The sequence below is a fragment of the Rhodnius prolixus genome, unplaced genomic scaffold, assembly GCF_049639745.1.
Source record: "Rhodnius prolixus isolate KJV_2025 unplaced genomic scaffold, Rpr scaffold_16, whole genome shotgun sequence".
Taxonomy (NCBI): Eukaryota; Metazoa; Arthropoda; class Insecta; order Hemiptera; family Reduviidae; genus Rhodnius; species Rhodnius prolixus.
In genome coordinates this window covers 1,194,024-1,212,463 of record NW_027411616.1, presented here as the reverse complement: position 1 = coordinate 1,212,463, position 18,440 = coordinate 1,194,024, and the positions used below count along the sequence as shown (strand labels likewise).

Below are 18,440 nucleotides of genomic sequence, written 5' to 3'. Positions count from 1 at the left end.
TGAACGTTTAGCATAGTAGACATTTTTTATTAAACTTAGAATGTTATTCCTTTGTGACGTTTGTTTGAAACAATTTTCCGAAAGTAATTATTTTCGTGTGTTTTGAGAGCGATAGCTGAGATTTGAAAACATACTTACGAAATTATTGGTGGTGGGAGGTTGTATAACCTCCAGATAACTTATCTGCCAGATTAATTGTAGCAGGCCCTCCCACACACATTCAGTAAAATTCATTATTAGTAGACGATTGTCATTGATTAGAAGATACAATTACCATTATATCAACGGGACAAGAGAAAGTAACGTGAGTGTTAACATCAGAGTTATTTGTCAGCGAACCACCTGTTTTGGCTGTAAAATATCCTTCTTTAGTTAATCAAAAAAGGTGTATTGCTCTTTTTGAATACACACACGTTCCTCACTAATAGAATATTTGAATATTAAGCTTCTCCCTCACCCAGTTCGCACCCTAGTTCTGGCTTCCTCTGAATTGCCAATTCATCCATCATTACTTAGAAAGGTGAAAACGGGACGTATGCAGATTTTTCTTTCAAAAATAGCTACTGGAATGCCATCACGTTGATGGCTCAAGATGGGTCCAAAGTACAGAAAATGATGGTCTTCTAACTTCCTGCAATTAGCTTAATTGCTGAATAAGACTCACATAAGACTGATTTATTAGAAGAAGCCTCACAGACTGTGCCCCAAGTAATGTTATTAAAACTGTCCAGTTGGACAGCTATGTAAGATTCATCACCGAAATTTTATTTAAAGTTGTAAAATAATGTCTAATTTTTCTGGCAGGCTTCCCAAGACATGCGAATGAAATACGGTGTAAAAACAGAGACTGTTAAATTAGGAAGCAACCATTAAGTTTGAAAGCACTTCAAGGACAGGATTGATCAATCTCAGTAAGAAAGAAGAAACAGCATCTCGTATCCAGTTTAATTGCATTGCCATCGCTGGGCTGCGGTACCTCTGGCAACCTGAGACTAGAGTAGATCATATCGCAAAAACAGTTAGTGTAAAAGGCCTTGAAGACTTTGCACATTAGACCTTCAGGGAGATAGCATCTTTTTTTTATAACCAGTCCCATGTTTACCTTAAGTACAAAAAAATGATTTAAAGTTAGAACTGCTTATTTGGTTGTGAATGCGTCAGCATAACGCAGAAACTAAAAATCGTAAAAAGTTGAAATGCTATTTTTGGTTTAGGCTCCACATGGAGAGCCGACAATATGTTATGTTTTTAGACAAAATCAGTCAACCGTTACTTTACTTTACTAATTACAATAGATCATGCAGTTGTTTGAGCATTTCACTTCTGAGAATTGCAACGTGAAGAAACTTTTATTTGAAACCTATTTCAGAAAAATTTTGAAGTAAGAAAAAAATATAAGCAGTAGAATTTCTAAAATCTATGTTTTTGCCCATTTTCGGTCATGTTTTCTTAAAATTTGTTTGGCCAGCTTGTTCCAAAAAAATTATACATAGTTAAGAATAAGAATATTCCCTTTTGTTTAAAAAAAAAAAATGGGAAATTTATTTTTAACAGAAAAAAAAGGAAAAATTATCAAATTTGGGTGTTTTTGAAAAATGTTGAACTTTACCCTTTATCGTGCAGTTTTTGGCAACCAGCCCTTTTACAACCTAACAAGTATAAGACTACAACCTAACTTAAAAATTTTACCGAACAGTGTTGATATGTTCCTAATTCTGAGCTGAGTGACGTGGGGCAGGCTATTACGGCTTTTTTTAGTCGATCCTGTGCCCACGGCCTTCATTGTCTTTTACTATGATTTCCTGACAAGATCGTCATAAAGAATTTTATATGTGCAAAGAGTTGTACTAAGTACTAGCTAAAGTAGCCGGCGTTCCTCGAGGGTTTTAGAAAACTAAAGAACATAACTATTCACTTACTCATTACATTCGTCAATTTCTATGAGAAAATCTGCAGTGGCCTCGCATTACTTTCTGTTTTCTATTCTGTTTTTAACTTTCTTTTTTTTCAAATTAGAAAATAATTTCTATATAATGCTTAACAACTAAAAATTACACCGAAATGACACTTTAGGGGGAAGCCTACCACATCACCCGCAGAACTGCCTTAAACCAATTTTCTAACATAATTATTTATATAAATTCATTTTATTTTATGAATTTAAGTAACATATTTACAAAATATAATGCAAATCGTAGCAGCTGTGTACAAGAAAATCCTAAAAAAAGTGAATTACTAAATTAGCACCAAGCTTGTGGTCGTAAACGAAATATAAAGTTCATTTTTTATGTCGAGTGTAGCACATACCATTTCAAAGCCATGTGAGTTTTCAGGCAAGACCAGGTTATATCTTAATAGCTTTACCTTAAGATCTAGGTGGAGTATATTCTTGCGATGTATAAACTCTACTCCTTCGCAAATTTGACGCATAAATATTGTGCAAGCTTTTTCTGTCAGTATGAAATCATCGTCGATGACGCGTTCAAACAATTCACCTCCTTCTATCCTGAAACATTTGTTAAATAATTTCTAGTAACCCCTTGAAATGAGTTACTACACAATTCAGAATAATAATCATAATAGCGATTTAATAAAACAATATCCACTCCCTCCTCTCTAAGAATAGATCGATGAAACAAGAGGCGATGTGCGAAAAAATATTCTACAACAAAGGGCGCCAGCCTACCTACTAAGCAAAGCTCTGAGAGTCGAAACTAAAATTGCATTTTAAATTTGTCGTTCCAGTTCGAATGGCATCAAAAGAATGAAAAAGAGTTTTGGGACGTTAATCACCATCGCAACTATTGGCCCGCTCAAAACAAACAGTTTAATCAATTAGAAAGCTTGACTGCAATTGAGTTATTGAACAATGAGTAAACAGATATTCAATAACGTTTCAAAGCGATCCTCTCTAAATAGCAACAATAGAACCTTATTTTAATTACTAACTCTGAACTTAATTAGAGGACAAACACGTCAAACGGTACAGCTATAAAGGCATTACAAATTACACCAATGCTCAGCTTTTTAAACTTTGCGTTAAATATAATTCATTCATTTATTCAGTTTCAAAGATCTCAAATCATTTAAGTACTGTTAACTATTATCCACATTCTTCACTCTGTTTATAAAAACTCTAATCTGTTTATATAAAAAAAATCTAATAAACTGAAAAGAATGTAAAATAAATTCGTTCTTAATGTAGATTTAAGGGTTAAAGATAATAATAGTAATAACGCCCGAAAGAATTGAAATTAGAGGCAAACAAATTAGTTTTCTTAATTCAAGGTAACTGTCGAATTTCAAAATCCGCATTTTATTAATGACTGAAGCTATTCATTTATTTAATTTCTTTTTATACTTAAAATAAGAATATTGCAACAAAATACTAGTTTTTGAACAAAGAAATTAAATTAACTTCTTAACGTAGCTCATTTATACTGAATGAAACTTGGTTTTACAAAATATGGAAATTAAAAATGTGGACGAATCTATTAAAACATCCGCATTACAAAACTTCAGAAATTAGGAAAGCAACAGAGGTGATACCTTCATGCGATCAGCCAAAGTAAACTAAATTCGCACTTTCTTAAAAATAGAAATGTTACTTATTAATTTATGGATTACAAATTATTAATATTATATTATACGTCTTATTAAATTCAAACTGAACTTGGTGGCAAATAAATCGTTATTGATATAGTTTTCTGCTGGTACAAATGATGGTGAAATTTTTGGGAACACCATCATTTATTAAAAATAATTGCAGGAAAAGTTTTCGTTGATTTATGGCCAAAACAAAGCTTAAAATATTTAAGGAAAAATTTGTTTTCAAGAATGTTGTGAAAATGAAAAATATAACACAAAATGTATTATTAAATCTTATTGTCACAATTTGTCTGAATCTTATTTTAAAATAGACACGCTTGTAAATACAGAAATCAGTTTTAAAATTTATATAATATGAATTTTACAATTCAATACTGCATGATTGACTAAATAGATTTAATTATTTTGCGTTTTTTTTTGTCTTTATTATAATTCAGTACACATCTATACAATACAAAATAATCAAACTTGAACTAAAAAAAAAAACTCTTTTTAAACAATTTTTATAGACATATATAAAAGCATAATTATTTTATATTAAATAAAAAAGAAAAATGGAAAAAAAATATGACTATAAAGACAGCTACCGTGGTCACTGACCGTTGGGGGAGTCGAATTTACAATAGACAAAAAATAAATAATAATAATATTAATAATAATAAGGATGATATTACAATAATAATATGCCAATATATAATACATGCTGTTGCAATAACTGTAACCATAATAATTCAATAAAAAATAAATTAATAAAACAATAATTCAGCTATTTTTCTAAATTCATACTCCCAGGAGATAAAATTTGAGTATACTGGCACAATATATCGTACATGCAATCATTAATCAGTTGAACTTGTATAACATCACAGCAGGATAAACTAGTGAATTTCACTAACCTATTGATTTTATCTCTTAACACCAAACACAAGCCCACCGAGAGCTCTTCCAGTTGTGGCAGTTCTCGATGCTGCAACCCATTTTAGTGAAAACTCCGGAAAAAAACAGCTGAAGTAGCCCACATCTTTCTCCTCTACAAAAGTTTCGAAAAGTAAAAAAAAACATGGAAATTGTTCAAATAATTCACAAAATTTCGATCAGATAAAGCTTTTTTCAATCCATGAATGTTGTAAGCCACAATTTTCCCCCCTTCAAGAACGGATGATTGCTATGTCTTCAGCCGTGTCGGTGTTTCTTGTTGAACTTGTTTTTTATCATGATTACCGGATGAAGTTTGAGGCTTATATGAGAGACGCTCTAAGTTTGATTTTATGTTTTCAGTCCTCTCAGTTTTATTTTTTTTACTTGAAGCAATATCTGTAACCTTCACTTCCTGTTGTTGCGCCATAGGGGGTGAAGTAGACAACAAACGCTTTTTATTTGCATTTTTGGAGTAAACATCATCCTTAATGATGAGTTTATCATACTCTAACCACGTCTTTTTACCTCACGCTCTTTTCTAGCCTCTAACACTTGGGGCCACAAGTGTTTCCTCTTTTCTCTCACCTCCTTTGCAAAATCATTTGAAATAAGCACTTTCAGACCTTTTAATTTAAGGATGTTTCGCATAACAAGGAGCTTATTACGAAAAGTTGCAAATCCTACAAGGACAGGCGTGTTGTTTTTATCTCCTCGGCCTAATCGCCTAATAAAATCGATGTCATTAACTGCAATGTCAACTTCAAGTTTTTCTTTAAATAGATCGCATATGTATCTCTCCATTTCCCAATAATCTGAGAAATCCTCATTAACATCATAAATTACAATATATTTTTTCCCTCACCTCTCTGTCTACATCTCTAATTTTCGTTTCTACATCTTTAACTTTAACGTCTAAGAAAGAAATGTGTTCTTTTATCTCTTCAATAATATTCGATATAGTTTCCTCAAAATCTTTTTTTAACTCAAGACGAAAATTTTTAAATTCTTCTGCAATCGACATAATTGCTGTTACTATTATTTATTATATGGTTTCTAGTATTTTTAAAATCAGTTTATATGTAACTTATGGATAGAAATAGCCAAATAAATTTCTCTTACTGTTTGTTAATGTTTGCAAATAGCGAAGTCCAAGTAACTATGATGTTCAATTCTCTATCCCTACTACCACCAAATTTAATCTTGATTGTTACTTGCTCAAATCTGTTTACTAAAATTAATAAATGAATAATTACTCACAAATTAAAAACTGTCCGGTAGATTTTGTTGAAAATTATATCAATAACCAGAACTATAACAACAATATTTCTACAAATTTTCAAATCAGTACGATTCCTTTAAACCACTTTTTAAAGAACAAACAGCAAGACACGACGTTACACCTTCAACAGTACAAACACGACTCCTATTTTGCCGTTAAGAAAAGTGTACAAAATCAGATGTCATATTGTCAGGTACACTTCCATTTTTAATGTGAAAGATTTTTTTTCTAAGAATTGAAAATTATTATCCTCAAATTACTACTGATATTCACATAAGTTTATATTAAATAGGTAAAAGATAAGATTTTATTTTGACTTTGAAATTGAATGACATCGCTCCAAAACGGCGCCCGAAAAACTACAAACCCAACGGTGTGTCTTCATATTTACATTAAATGATCTCAGAGCCAATTTTGCTTTAGATGAAACGCAGAGTTTCCAGGCAGGGTGGAAATTGATAATGAAAACTAAACGAAAAGGGAGGGGTGGTAAGCCTGGAGTGAAATTTTCTATACCGACTGGTAACCAGATGTAAATCGAAAGGAATATTGATGTCCTTATGGCAGGTAAGATAAGAGCTATAAAAGGAAGTGTCAGTGAATTGGAGGAGGATTTTGGATTGGGAAATCTGAGTGCAACGGGATTAAGAAAGGTTGGTTGAACTACATAGTAAGTAGACATAGATCGTATAATTGCTTTGTAAATAAGTTTTTGGTTTTAAAATGATAGTTTTAAGTGTTTTTCAGTAAACGTTACAGTAGTTTTAGTGTTGCAATGTGCGTCGGTGAAGGGAGTTAATCGGCGTTCTAAATAGAATCCCAGGTTTCGTATTTTTTTCTATATACGTGATGGGGTTTCGCTTTATAACGATAGAAGCAATTAAACTTCTTAAAGTAAAAGAGATACAGTTACCTTAACAAATATCAACCAAAATTATAGCTATGCTATTGATGGACAAAATCGTTATGTGACCTCAGACAGCACACTTCAGGATGATGACTCTTAGCTCCGCCTCCGAGGATTCATAACTCCTTCTGCAGGTATAGGAGCCACGACTTGTTTTTATGTATTTCCGATTGGATGCCGGGCTAGTTTTAGCTAAATATGTTAGTATGATTTAAATCAATAGTGATTATCAGTACGACTTCTCTCACAAATGGTTAGATGAGTTATTGAACAGATGCAGAAAAAATAAAAAATATTAGAAGATTTATGAATACCTGAAAAACATTTAAAACTTACAATTCTAGAATGACACACATAATGTTGTCTGCTTCAAAAGCGTCATAAAGTTGAATGAGCCGTGGATGTTGGAGTGTTCTCATAATCTCAACCTCGCGTTCCACATTCTTCCGATCCTGTCTTCTTTCTATTGGAATAAATTTAGCTGCCAACGTTAATTTGCTGCCTTTCTCTCGACACTTAAATACAGTGCCAAATTTTCCCCTGTAAAAGAAAATACTTATAAAATTTATTATAATAAAACGGAAAGTATGGAAACGATTCGCCAGTTTTTCCAGAATCAGAAGAAACTCAGCCATAAATTGATATAACTAAGTCATATCAGTTCGTCGAAATTTGGAACCAGTAATTAACGTTTTAAAAAATTCTAATTATTATCTAGTGTGGACAGTGATAGTAAGTTTTTTCCATTCCGGATTTAGGAAAATGTTTGACTGTATCGATAGTTATCGTCTAAAAGTAGGCTCGTTAATGTTTTGCCTCATAGCATTACGGGTTCAACATCTACATTCTAAGCTTGCTGTCTACTTCATATTCCGAAAGGACTTCATCAGAAGTTACGGGCGCTCAATATACGGAATACAATCCAAACTATGAAATTTACAATTAAAATACTACAATTACTATTAAATTTACATAGATCTGTAGGTACTGTTTTAATTATTCGTTAATAATTCGATTAAGGACACTTATGAGGTCGGCTCTTCTCTAAAGTGCCATTGCAGTACAGTGCATGCTCACTTCATCTTAAGGATTAAATATGATGGTACGATTCCAAGAAGAAATTACTCAACCCAAATTTTCTCTTTTCTGGGCAGATTTTTCTGCTTTTAGATTTTTTTCGTATATATGTATATGACTTTTACATATTTCAATAATTTACTCAAGAAAAATTGTTTTAAAGAGAAAGGGTAGACTTCAAAATTAAATTTTTAGCGTAATGTAACGGGTTAACAAGTTGTATGTATGAGCTAGAATATTGAGAATTATAGTTGGAGAAAAACTGACAGATTTTTACTTTTTTATAATACAACGCAAGAAGAAATGCTGTACTACTCGTATTCCAAATTTAGAAAATTGAGTTTCCAAAAAAGTGTTTCTACAAATAGGTCTGCAGGTTTGTGCGAGACTGTGTCTATGAAGTGGATAAAATCAGCATAACTCAAAAACAAAAAATTACAGAAATTATAAAATTGATATTTGATTTAGGCGCCGATAGAGATCACGGCAATAAACGTTTAAACAAAAGCAGTCAATCGGAAGTGCCACTTCTGATATATCTGAATAACTGATTTTTCAGTTATTTTATATTTTCTCGAAAATGGCTGCTTTAAATTTTTTCAATCTTGGAAGCCATATTGCGTCAAATAGTCCTATAATTTTTATTTCGAACATTTGGCCATTAAAATTCGATTAAGCACATTTCTTGGAGAGGAAGTGTTAGGACTCCCCTCTAAAGTACTATTTCAGTGAAACTCATAGACTTGTCACTATTAGGATGAAATATTTAACACAAATTCCAAATTTCAAAAAATCGACTTGCTGTTCGAATTAGTTAGAGGATAGATTTTCTAGTTTTTTTTTTTTGTTTTTCTTAATTAGTTCCTTTCAGTAAGCACGTATATTTAACTCGATTCTTTTTTTAGTACAAATTTTAAGTTGCTATAAAATTCATTTGCCTAGTATAATGTAGTATGAGAAAGCCGGTAACTATTTGTAAAAGATTTGTTTTGTTTTTTTTAAATTCTGTAATTAAATTAGAAATGTAGGGAATGGTATTGTCAGATTCTGTACTAATATTTATATGGTTAAAATTTATTTAAAGAATATATCTCCGAGAATACAGAAAGGAATAATGGAAATAAAAGTGTTATCGGGTAGGATTATGTTACAGCTATGTAACCAATGGTTGTTTGAGTGTTATGTTCCAATTAAAAAACTTTATTTATAAGTGAGCATGTTATAAAAATAGATCTATCGCATTAGTTAGTATTAATTTTATTCATTGTGCGCAAGTTGTAGTACTCTTGCACCAGCTAATCCGTAAAGGTTACCATCTGTTTCTACTAGTAGCGTATCCCGAATGATGATTTGAGCTTTGAAATCATATTATTTACAAACATTTTAATAGCAAAGTTCTACAACTTTATAAAACTGAAATTAACTGAATTTAAATGAGAATCAATTGCCACATAGAAAATGCACTAACATAAATGCCGGCGTAATCAACTCCTTAAACGTACAAAAAAAATTGGATGAATGAACAGTTAGCTGTTTAACTGGTATAAATAATAGCAGTGTACTAGTTACTATCGCTTATGAAATATAGAAGGTTAAATTTAAGAGGTTTTCAAATTCATTCAAATTTCAAACCTTTATATCTCTTTTGGTATTTACTAGATTTCAATAACTTCTATACCGAATTGTAAAGAAAATTTATCTATATAAATGGTATAAATTATAATGTTTTAGTGATAATATTAATGAAATATAGAAGGTTAAATCCTTTTATTTTGTTCAATGAATTCTATATCGAATCCTAGACAAAACATAGCTGTATAAGTGGTATAAATTGCAATGTTTTAGTCATGATAGGTCATGAGAAGGATAAATTTTAGAGATTTTCAAATTCGTTAAAATATTAAACCTTTATAACTCTTTCTATTTATCAGATTCAAATGAATTCTTTACCGAATCGTAGAGAAACGTTAGCTGTATAACTGGTATAAATTTCAATGTTCTAGAGATTATCTTTTAGGAGATATAGAAGGTTAAATTTTGGAGGTTTTCAAAACCTTTATAACTCTTTTTTTATTTATCTGATTTCAATGAGATCTTTACCGAATTTCTCTCTACAATGAGTAATCTACAATGAAGCTGCTAGAAAGAGAAGATCTATGGGTCAGCAGCTGGATTCGAACCCTGGTCCTCCGCGTGGAAATCCAATACGCTAATATTGGACTTCTACAAAAATCTCAAGTTTATTTTCCGGTAGTTATTGGGGAGTTTTTTTATTATTATAATTATTATTATTAGTTACTTTATAGCGATTAGTGTTTCCTAGATTTTGATTGTACATTCCATTAGAGAGAAAAGCTAAAAGTATTAAATGCTAGAGTAATTTTCAATGGCACATAGTCTCTCTGAACTCGAGAACATAACACTCTGAAGTCGAGAAAATATAGTTGAGAATTGGAGGTTATGCAACATTAATCGTTCACCGATTCGGTTTTCGAGTTAAAGAAAGTTACCTGGCCTTTTGAACTCGTTATGTTCTGTCATTATTATTATTAAAGAAAGTACTAACCGCCATGTGGTAACCGAAAAACAAATGAGCAATACTTGGAGAGACAGGGTTCAACGATATAATTCAATGATTTAGTTTAAAAGAGAGAACACTATCCTTCAATATGAGACAAGATTAAGAGGCTGCCAATGGACGTATTGTGGGAGGTATGATGAAGAATACGTGTATCACCAGTCGAGCATCATAAACTGGACTAAAAACTTTTATTTTAGCAAGCTGGTTTATCTGGTCCACTTCTCAGGTAATGAAGTGAATAACGCTGCCTCTGCATCGTAATCCTCCTCTAATTATCTTTAATAAGAGGAGCTGGCCGAAGCACGGGGTTCTGGAGCTGAAAGTCCGATGCTACGGTTCTAGAAAAGTCAGATTATAAAAGGTGTGAGAATTACCTGCCAAGTTCAGCTTCTAAGTCGTAGTACTTTTTTACATCCTCTCCTTTTTTAATTTTGACATCTCTGTAAGGGAAACTAGCCTCTAATTCTGAAACAAAAGGAAAAATAAGTGTTAAATATACTACCTATATACATGGTAATTATCGTTAATATTCAACGTACTGTTCTACAAAGAATGGGTCGGGAAAATTTGTTAAAACGGCAGTGAGTTTTTTTATACTCAATCGCATTTCGTTCTGTTCACCACCAGTGATACCAAATATTTTGTATTAGATACCCTTTTTACTTTTCACCATTATCTTATGAAAATGTTAAATGATCGAGTTGAAATAAATTTCGGGCAGTTTTGATTGTCTACTTTTAACAAGGCTGTAACACCACAGTTAACGATTCCGAAATTAAAGAAATAAGAAGTGAATGAATTTTTGAACAGGTCTGTCCAAAAATCGCAGTCAGGACGATATAAGCCTCGAAAGTAAGTTTCTTACAAGACATGCTGCCACTAGCTGAAGAAACGCTTAGTTACACTAGAAATCTTTTAAATGAATTAGGCGTGTTTCAAGCAACTATGATAAAAGCAGGCATGGTTCATAGAAACTACCGGAGAAGTGATTAAGCTCCAGCATCGAGCGTCGATGTATCATCAACTTGCCTAATTTAAAACGGTTTTTCGAAACCGAGTGATATGGAATTCATCATAAAAACTATTAATAGGGTCTTTGCGTTTTTTCTTTTTCTTAGTTGAATGAATAGTTCATACATTCAGAGCATGTAACGCACATCATCACAGATTTCACTTTTCCATAAGTAAAATTATGAAGTCAAGTTTTGATTGTTTTGATTTTAAAATGAAAAATAATTGAATTAAAAATGAAATTGAAGCATTATTTTAAAGAGATTATATAGCAATATATGCAGCTTGATTATAAAGTTAAGGAAGCTAATAATTTGTGAATTCATGCTGCACATTATTGAGTTAAAATATTATAGGGACGGAGATATGAGGCTTGAATGTAAGGCAAGGACGTGGCATCTACAGTCCCAACACCGCCCAATTTGCACCATTCAAATAACCCAACATTTCATCTTCCGATAAGTACTGTGCACCAAAGAACCTCAATCTTATCATTTTAAGAGTTATACAACGTCCCAAGAAATGGAAAACATCTTCGACTTCTTTAAGGTCACACATAGAGAAATTGTAATTTCCCCTAACAATTGTTATGGTTTGAAATTCAAATTGAGGGCTTCAGCACTTACTTTAATCAAACTACTGACTTGCGACCTCTCCAGTCCCAGATTCAAATAATCCACTTCCAGGGACAGTCTCTTATATATATTGTGGTAAATACCATTGGAGGCTCGTAGTTTGCTAGTCGACTGGTAATAGGGCATTAATTCTTCCCTTATAACTAAGGAACGGATTTTTATGTATTTAAAAATGCCAAATATTTAATTAAAATATGCATTTATTTTCGTCAATTATGTGGAAAATATGTGATTTTCTTAAAATATTTTCTGGAATATTTAAGTAAAATGGACTTTTTTTTTAATGAAAATGGATTTTTTTTTGGGGGGGGGGGGGTGTAAGTTATAATTATTTATACAAGAAAAGAACATTTTTACAATTTATAATAATTTATTAGGAACAAAATAATTTGTTTTTACAAGTTATAATGATTTATACAACAAAGAACATTTTTACTATTTATAAAAAGATGTTAAATTTTCAATTTTGAAAACTTCACTCTTCGAAATTGTTTGCAACCACATGATATTTCAAATGTTGGAACGTAAAGTGACGACGATCTGGGCGTAAGATGGACTTGTAACGACTAAAAGATCGTTCAACATCTACAGATGTTATAGGTGCCTCGCTGAAAGAAGTTATCTCGTTGGTTGTAAAGGGTACACGATGTTCTGAGGTGACTTCTGTTCCACTGATAATATCAGAAATCTGGCAGATGGTCTCCCACCCTTTGTTCTTGCTCAGTACTTCTACCAGTTTTGATCTGATCAGATCTCCCTTACTCCCAGGTATCCCTTCCACCTTTTCGGTGACTTTTTTAACGTTGGACACGTTTTCTGCCAGTCGAACATTTTGAGACTCAAGTTGGGTAATGGCTTGTGCAAGAAATACGCAATTGTCAGAAATGAATGCAAGGTCGTTCCTTAAATTAGGTTTCTCGAATAAAGACTTGGCTGTATTTATCGCTACTGCTTCGTCTTCGAGATGTGAAAGGACATTCTTGATTTTATTGTAGTTTTCATAGTAATACTGAGCTGCTTCCAGCCAAGTACCCCATCTTGTCAATATTGGTTTTTGTGGAAGGCACAAGTCTGGATAGAGATCTTTTAGCATTTTAATGCGACTTGGTGCTTTTAAGAACACTTTTTTAACCGAGGAGATTAAGGAATCTACGTCACTGAACAAAGATCGGACAGTTTCTGCTATTCGATGCAAGGCATGAGCAATACACGTCACATGAATTATCTTAGGATAAAATACCTGAATAGATTGCCCAGCCTTGACCATGTTGGGGGCAGCATCAGAGAGAAACAAAAGAACTTTTTCGTTCAAAACTCCACTGGGCCATAGGATATGCATTGAGGCATCGAAGAATCGTGAAATGGTGGAATGATTGCATTTTTCGAGAACCTCATTGTTCAAAAGGAATGGCTTTGAATCCACGTCAGCATCACTGTCAAGTTTTCCAATAACTGCATTGGCAATATACCTGCCCTCAACGTCAGCGGTTTCATCAATTGACACCCAAATCGGTCCATCTTTGATATGTTCTCGAATTTTGGTTAGTGTAGCTTTATAGATACGAGTATCTTCCAGGTAGTTTTTCCGCAGAGAGCTCTCGTCAGGCATTTTTTTCCCAATATAGGTCTCTAAGAATCCTTTGAAATGACGATTTTTAAATTTGTGGAAAGGGATATCTGCTCTAACCAAAGCCCCACACAAATCTGTACTCTGTGCAGTAAGAGTAGACTTACTTGATGATGGAGATGTAAGGAAGGCTTGATAGGACGTCCTCTCTTTCTTTCTGTTTTTATTCTCTATGTGCGATCCGGTGGCAATATGTTGGGTGACTTGGGAACGTTGAGAGCAAGAAACGTGCAGTACAAAATGTCTCCATCACTTCGAAAAAGTTCTGCTGGAAACTCGCGAAGATATTTAGCAACCAGTTGTTTGTTTGAGGCCGATGTTCGTGGCATTTCACCCAAAAAAGAATACACTAAGTGACCGAACGAAATGAATTGGACACTTCAACGAACGAGCTGAAAGAACAGACAACGTCAGACAACTTCAAAGAACTAACAAGTGCCCGTCACTGTTTAGCAGCATTCTGTGTAAATTACAATAACCATTGTACCCACTGTGATTCACAGCCCTACAGTCTGGGTTCATAGTTCCTGTCAACCACCTCCCAATTATGAAAATATGCCCAAAATGAAAAATATGAAAAAATATGTACATATTTTGATTAAATATGTAGAAATATTTATTTATTTTAATCAAATATGTATAAATATGCGATAACATCCAAATATGTGGAAATATGTGAAATAAAAGTAGACTCAAACGGCTTAAAAAGTGTCAGTATAAATACTTCTAGTTGAAAAACGTCTGTAAATTGCCTAGAAAAAAATATGTAAATACATACGAATCCGTTCCCTACATAACATTCATTTCTTTTTCCAGCTGTTCGACTGAAACACAAATTTCGCTATATAAACACATCCCAATTTATTAGCCAAATTCATCCATTCCCTGTACCACAGTATTTTCTTTTTAACTATTTCTTTGGCTATTAAAGAGGTAATTTAGTATTTTATTATGTATTTTAAATGAAGACCAAATGTGAAGACATGAATAGGCACACATTTAGCCTCTAAATATATCCGGGATATTCTTAGGAAGTCTGAAGAGTTTTTTAATAAAGGTCCTTTGAACTGTTTCTATTTTATCTACGAAACGATAACTCCAGAATTGGCAACCATAAGTTAACACAGACCGCATCACCGAATTAAACAAGCCATATTTAGAAGAAAGGAGAATAAGATCATTTAGAAATAAATTAGACCAAACAGAGTTAATCCCCAATAAAGCATGTCGAGAGCATTCAATAAAGTGGGAAGTCAATGAGAGAGTTGACGATAGCATTATTCCTAAATATTTATAAGTGCAAACCACTTTAACTGGCTGGCCATTAAATTTCCAACACTCTATTACCTAGCCTCCCTCCACCCTTCCTAAAAACCATAATATTGGACTTGGCAAGATTTACCGTCAGATTCCACATTTTAACATACTCCTCCACATCTTTTATCACATAACGAAGGGCTGCCAAACTTGTCCGCTAAAACAACTATGTCGTCTGCATAAAGTAATAATTTTACTTTATAACCCTGAAGCCTAATTCCTCCACTAATATAATCTCTCAGATACCCATTTGGTTATTTCCCCCACACTTGTAATTTCTCTTTTTAAATTTATTAATTTGCAACCAAAATTCATTCGCATTATTGACCTCCTTAATAGCGATAGCAGCCTGGTTGTAATAAGTTTTCCGCTTATGCTCACAGAGATTTTTATATTTTACTTTTTCCATCATATATTTATCTTTTACTAACCTTGACTCTGTTATTCTAAATAAATTTAATAATCTAAAAATTCTATGTCTCATCTAAAGCACTCCCTATCATACCAAGGCTGGATTGGTTTAAAAGAATCCCCAAAAGACTGCATATTCCTGGCGCTTGCTCTTACAGCTTGTTTTACTACATTTAAGTCAACTCTCTCTATATTTACTAATCTCTCTTCAACAGTATTTCTGTAAGTCTCCAAACTACAATTTTTCCAAATTAACCTGGCATCAATGGTAAAAGACTCTCTATCAGCTCCTATAAATCTATTTTCAAATTCAACTTTATTGGCATATGATCAGACCAAAATTCATTAATTACATAGAAGTCTTTAATTTTACCAACGCCTAATCAATTACAGAGCAACCCCTTGGTCCAATGTAAGTACATTCTCCACATTCATCTTCAGATGTCCTCCCATTTATAATTAAAAACCTGTGCTCATCAGCAAAGTCAAGAACAACTTTAACCTCAGAATTAAGCTTTTTGTTTCTTGAACTTCTCTTTTCATCACAATTTTCAAAATTTAACAACCCCTCATCAAAACATTGGTATTCTCCTACTCTAGCATTCCAATCGCCTAATAATAAGAACTGCAAATTATTATTTTCATTTACAAAATCAGTAAGGGAACTCACTGTTTCTTTCCAGTTACTCGGACCTAGATAAATTGGCAAAAGGTATATTTTATTTATTTTATTAGTTTTAATTTCTACTAAATCAATATTATTGTTTACAAATTTACATAAACCTTTAGAGATAAGTTCCCTTTTACAACAGATCAACAAACCCCCAACTTCGCAACTATAATTTGAAACTCTTGTTGCTGATACCCACACTAAATTACAATCTAGAAAATAATTAGAAATAAAATTTACATCTTTATCTTCAATAAACGTTTCGCAAAAACAAAGAATATCATAATTTCGAACAAAACTAATGAAAAAGCTATCTTTATCTTTATTTTTTATACCACAAATATTATAACTTAAAATATTCAGAAATTTTTTACTTACAGTAGAATCATTAGGAATTGAAACAGTTTGACAGACAGCCGTTAGCTGCTACTTAGCATCAGTACTCGTATCTCGAGAAGTAGTAGGCCGGTCTGGAACAAACCCGGATGCCGATGCATTCAACAGCTCCTTTCTTTTCTTCACTCCTCTTCGTCCCCCAATAGGGCTTTTCATCCTTGTATAAGCAATGTCTACTCTGATCTTCACACAGTTTTCCATAATATCCCAATAATAAGCTTTATCGTCCATAAATAGAGTATCATTTCTCACTTATATTCTCTTATTTCGTTCCTGCTGAAGCTTTTCCCTTTTAAATTGAAAAAGTTTCTGCTGCTTAAATCTCATTGCCTAAGAATAATCTTTATTAACCAAATACCCTGTATCTCTGAGCTTCTTTGTATTATTTAGTATATTGCGAACAGTATTATTTTTATTAAATATAACTTTTATTAGCTTTTTCTTTTTACTGGACACATTGATGGTGACTGCTTGATCAATACCATTGCAGGCTACATCAACTCCCAGTACTTCGGAATTGAAGTTACTAACAATTTCTACATTTGAGCTTTTTAAGTCATCAAGGGCTGAAAATATTAAATTATTTCTTCTTGAAAAAGTCTCTAAAGAATCTAGGCGCTTTTCCAACAAATCATTTCTAGACACCAAATCCTGAACTGTACTTTTTAGGTTATTATTTTCTACTTGCAAAACTTGAATATAAGTCTTCAACTCATTAATATCCTCCTTACGAGTTAAATTTTTAGCGTCAATTCGAGAGCTAAACTTTTGAAGTAAATTCTTCATTGAGATTTTACCAACTTATAATTCATCAACCATTATAACAACTGCCTCATCAACTAAACTAGCTTTTCTATGTTTAAACTTTTCTACCTTTAATTCTGGAGAGGACTTTTATCACTTTTGATGAAAGGTGTGTAGTTTTTCTACCCAAACACTCCAAAACAGTTGGTAATGCCTGGTCAGTTTGCTCTTCCTGAAAAAGTTTGAGTAAAGATTAATGCCCTGCGTGGGGCGGAACTTTGAGTGGTGCATATTGATATGGTTTTTCAGTATTGACTAAAATAGTATGACCAAATTTCTAAGTGGCATTATAGCATTGGATATTCTTAATCCTTAAGTAATTATAAATTGGACGCCTGGTTGGCACCTCCCGCCAATTTTATCATCACTCCAACTAAATCAAATAATACTATTTATTTGTACCCCTTACTTGCCTAAAGCTATATTTCTTTCGGCATTTAATAAATTTGACCTAGGCTAGCACAGGTTCACAAGGTCTTTGGGACTCCGGTTGAAAGCTTTATGCGATTCTGGAGTTTAGACGGCAAGTCAACCCTCACTTACTCGTTAGTGTGGACTGGTAACGTAGTGTTTTTGATGCCGCGGCCAACGGGGCTCTGACGGGTCGGTGTGTCTCCCCTACCGGCTTCCCTTTACCCTTTCCTTGTTTCCCTTCTTCTCTTTTCCTTTCCCGCCTTAGTCTGGTCCTCGCTTGCGCAGTGCTCGTCTCCGGCGTTGCTGTTGTCGGGTCACCTTCTGGGTGGATGGCTCGGGTATGGCTCCACTTGTTGGATCTAGATTAGGCCTCCTCTGGTTGGTGCTTGGTGGGGTCGCTAGAGTCTGTGAGGCCTGCCTTGTACGGTTTCCTCTCCCTTTTGGCCTGCCATGGTTGCGGCTTCGTCGGTTTCAGGGTTTCTTCGTGAGTAGGCGGAACGTGAAGGCGTGCTGGGCTCATTGGATAGCGGTTTGCCTCCTTTTGGAGGATCCGTTCCTGGTGATCCTGGCCGTCCTGATCGGTATGTGAGGACTGGCATGGGATTCCTGGGTGGCAGCGACTATCGTGAAATCGGCACATCTCTCGGGTCCCCGTCCTACCTTCTGCCAGAGGGTACCGAAGATAAAACTGGGGGGCGCCCTGGGCTGGATGGAAGGAAGGGGCCCGTTGCTACGTAACCAGGTAGAGATGGCTGCCCTGCTCAAAATGCGAAAATCCCTCATT

At 33.6% G+C, this 18,440-nt stretch overlaps 1 protein-coding gene and 1 long non-coding RNA gene across 10 annotated transcripts in view; one reads left to right on the top strand and one right to left on the bottom strand.

Annotated features, from left to right (window-relative positions):
• The window catches only part of LOC141457500 (uncharacterized), a 48,780-nt gene that overhangs the window by 14,229 nt on the left and 16,111 nt on the right, over positions 1 to 18,440 (bottom strand). For 6 of the 9 annotated variants that reach the window (XM_074134583.1, XM_074134586.1, XM_074134585.1 and 3 more), the window contains 3 exons: positions 10,746 to 10,836; positions 7,050 to 7,253; positions 2,365 to 2,506 (listed from right to left, as the gene is read on the bottom strand). In XM_074134583.1, the coding sequence (XP_073990684.1) occupies positions 2,365 to 2,506; positions 7,050 to 7,253; positions 10,746 to 10,836 (437 nt within the window). Of the gene's footprint in view, positions 1 to 2,364; positions 2,507 to 7,049; positions 7,254 to 10,745; positions 10,837 to 16,420; positions 17,259 to 17,311; positions 17,415 to 18,440 lie in introns of those variants that run through there. The other 3 variants (XM_074134587.1, XM_074134589.1, XM_074134590.1) reach the window with 3 other exon arrangements.
• On the top strand, positions 204 to 2,497 carry LOC141457503 (uncharacterized). The gene is made up of 2 exons (XR_012460396.1): positions 204 to 304; positions 805 to 2,497. It is a non-coding gene; the product is annotated as an uncharacterized lncRNA (long non-coding RNA).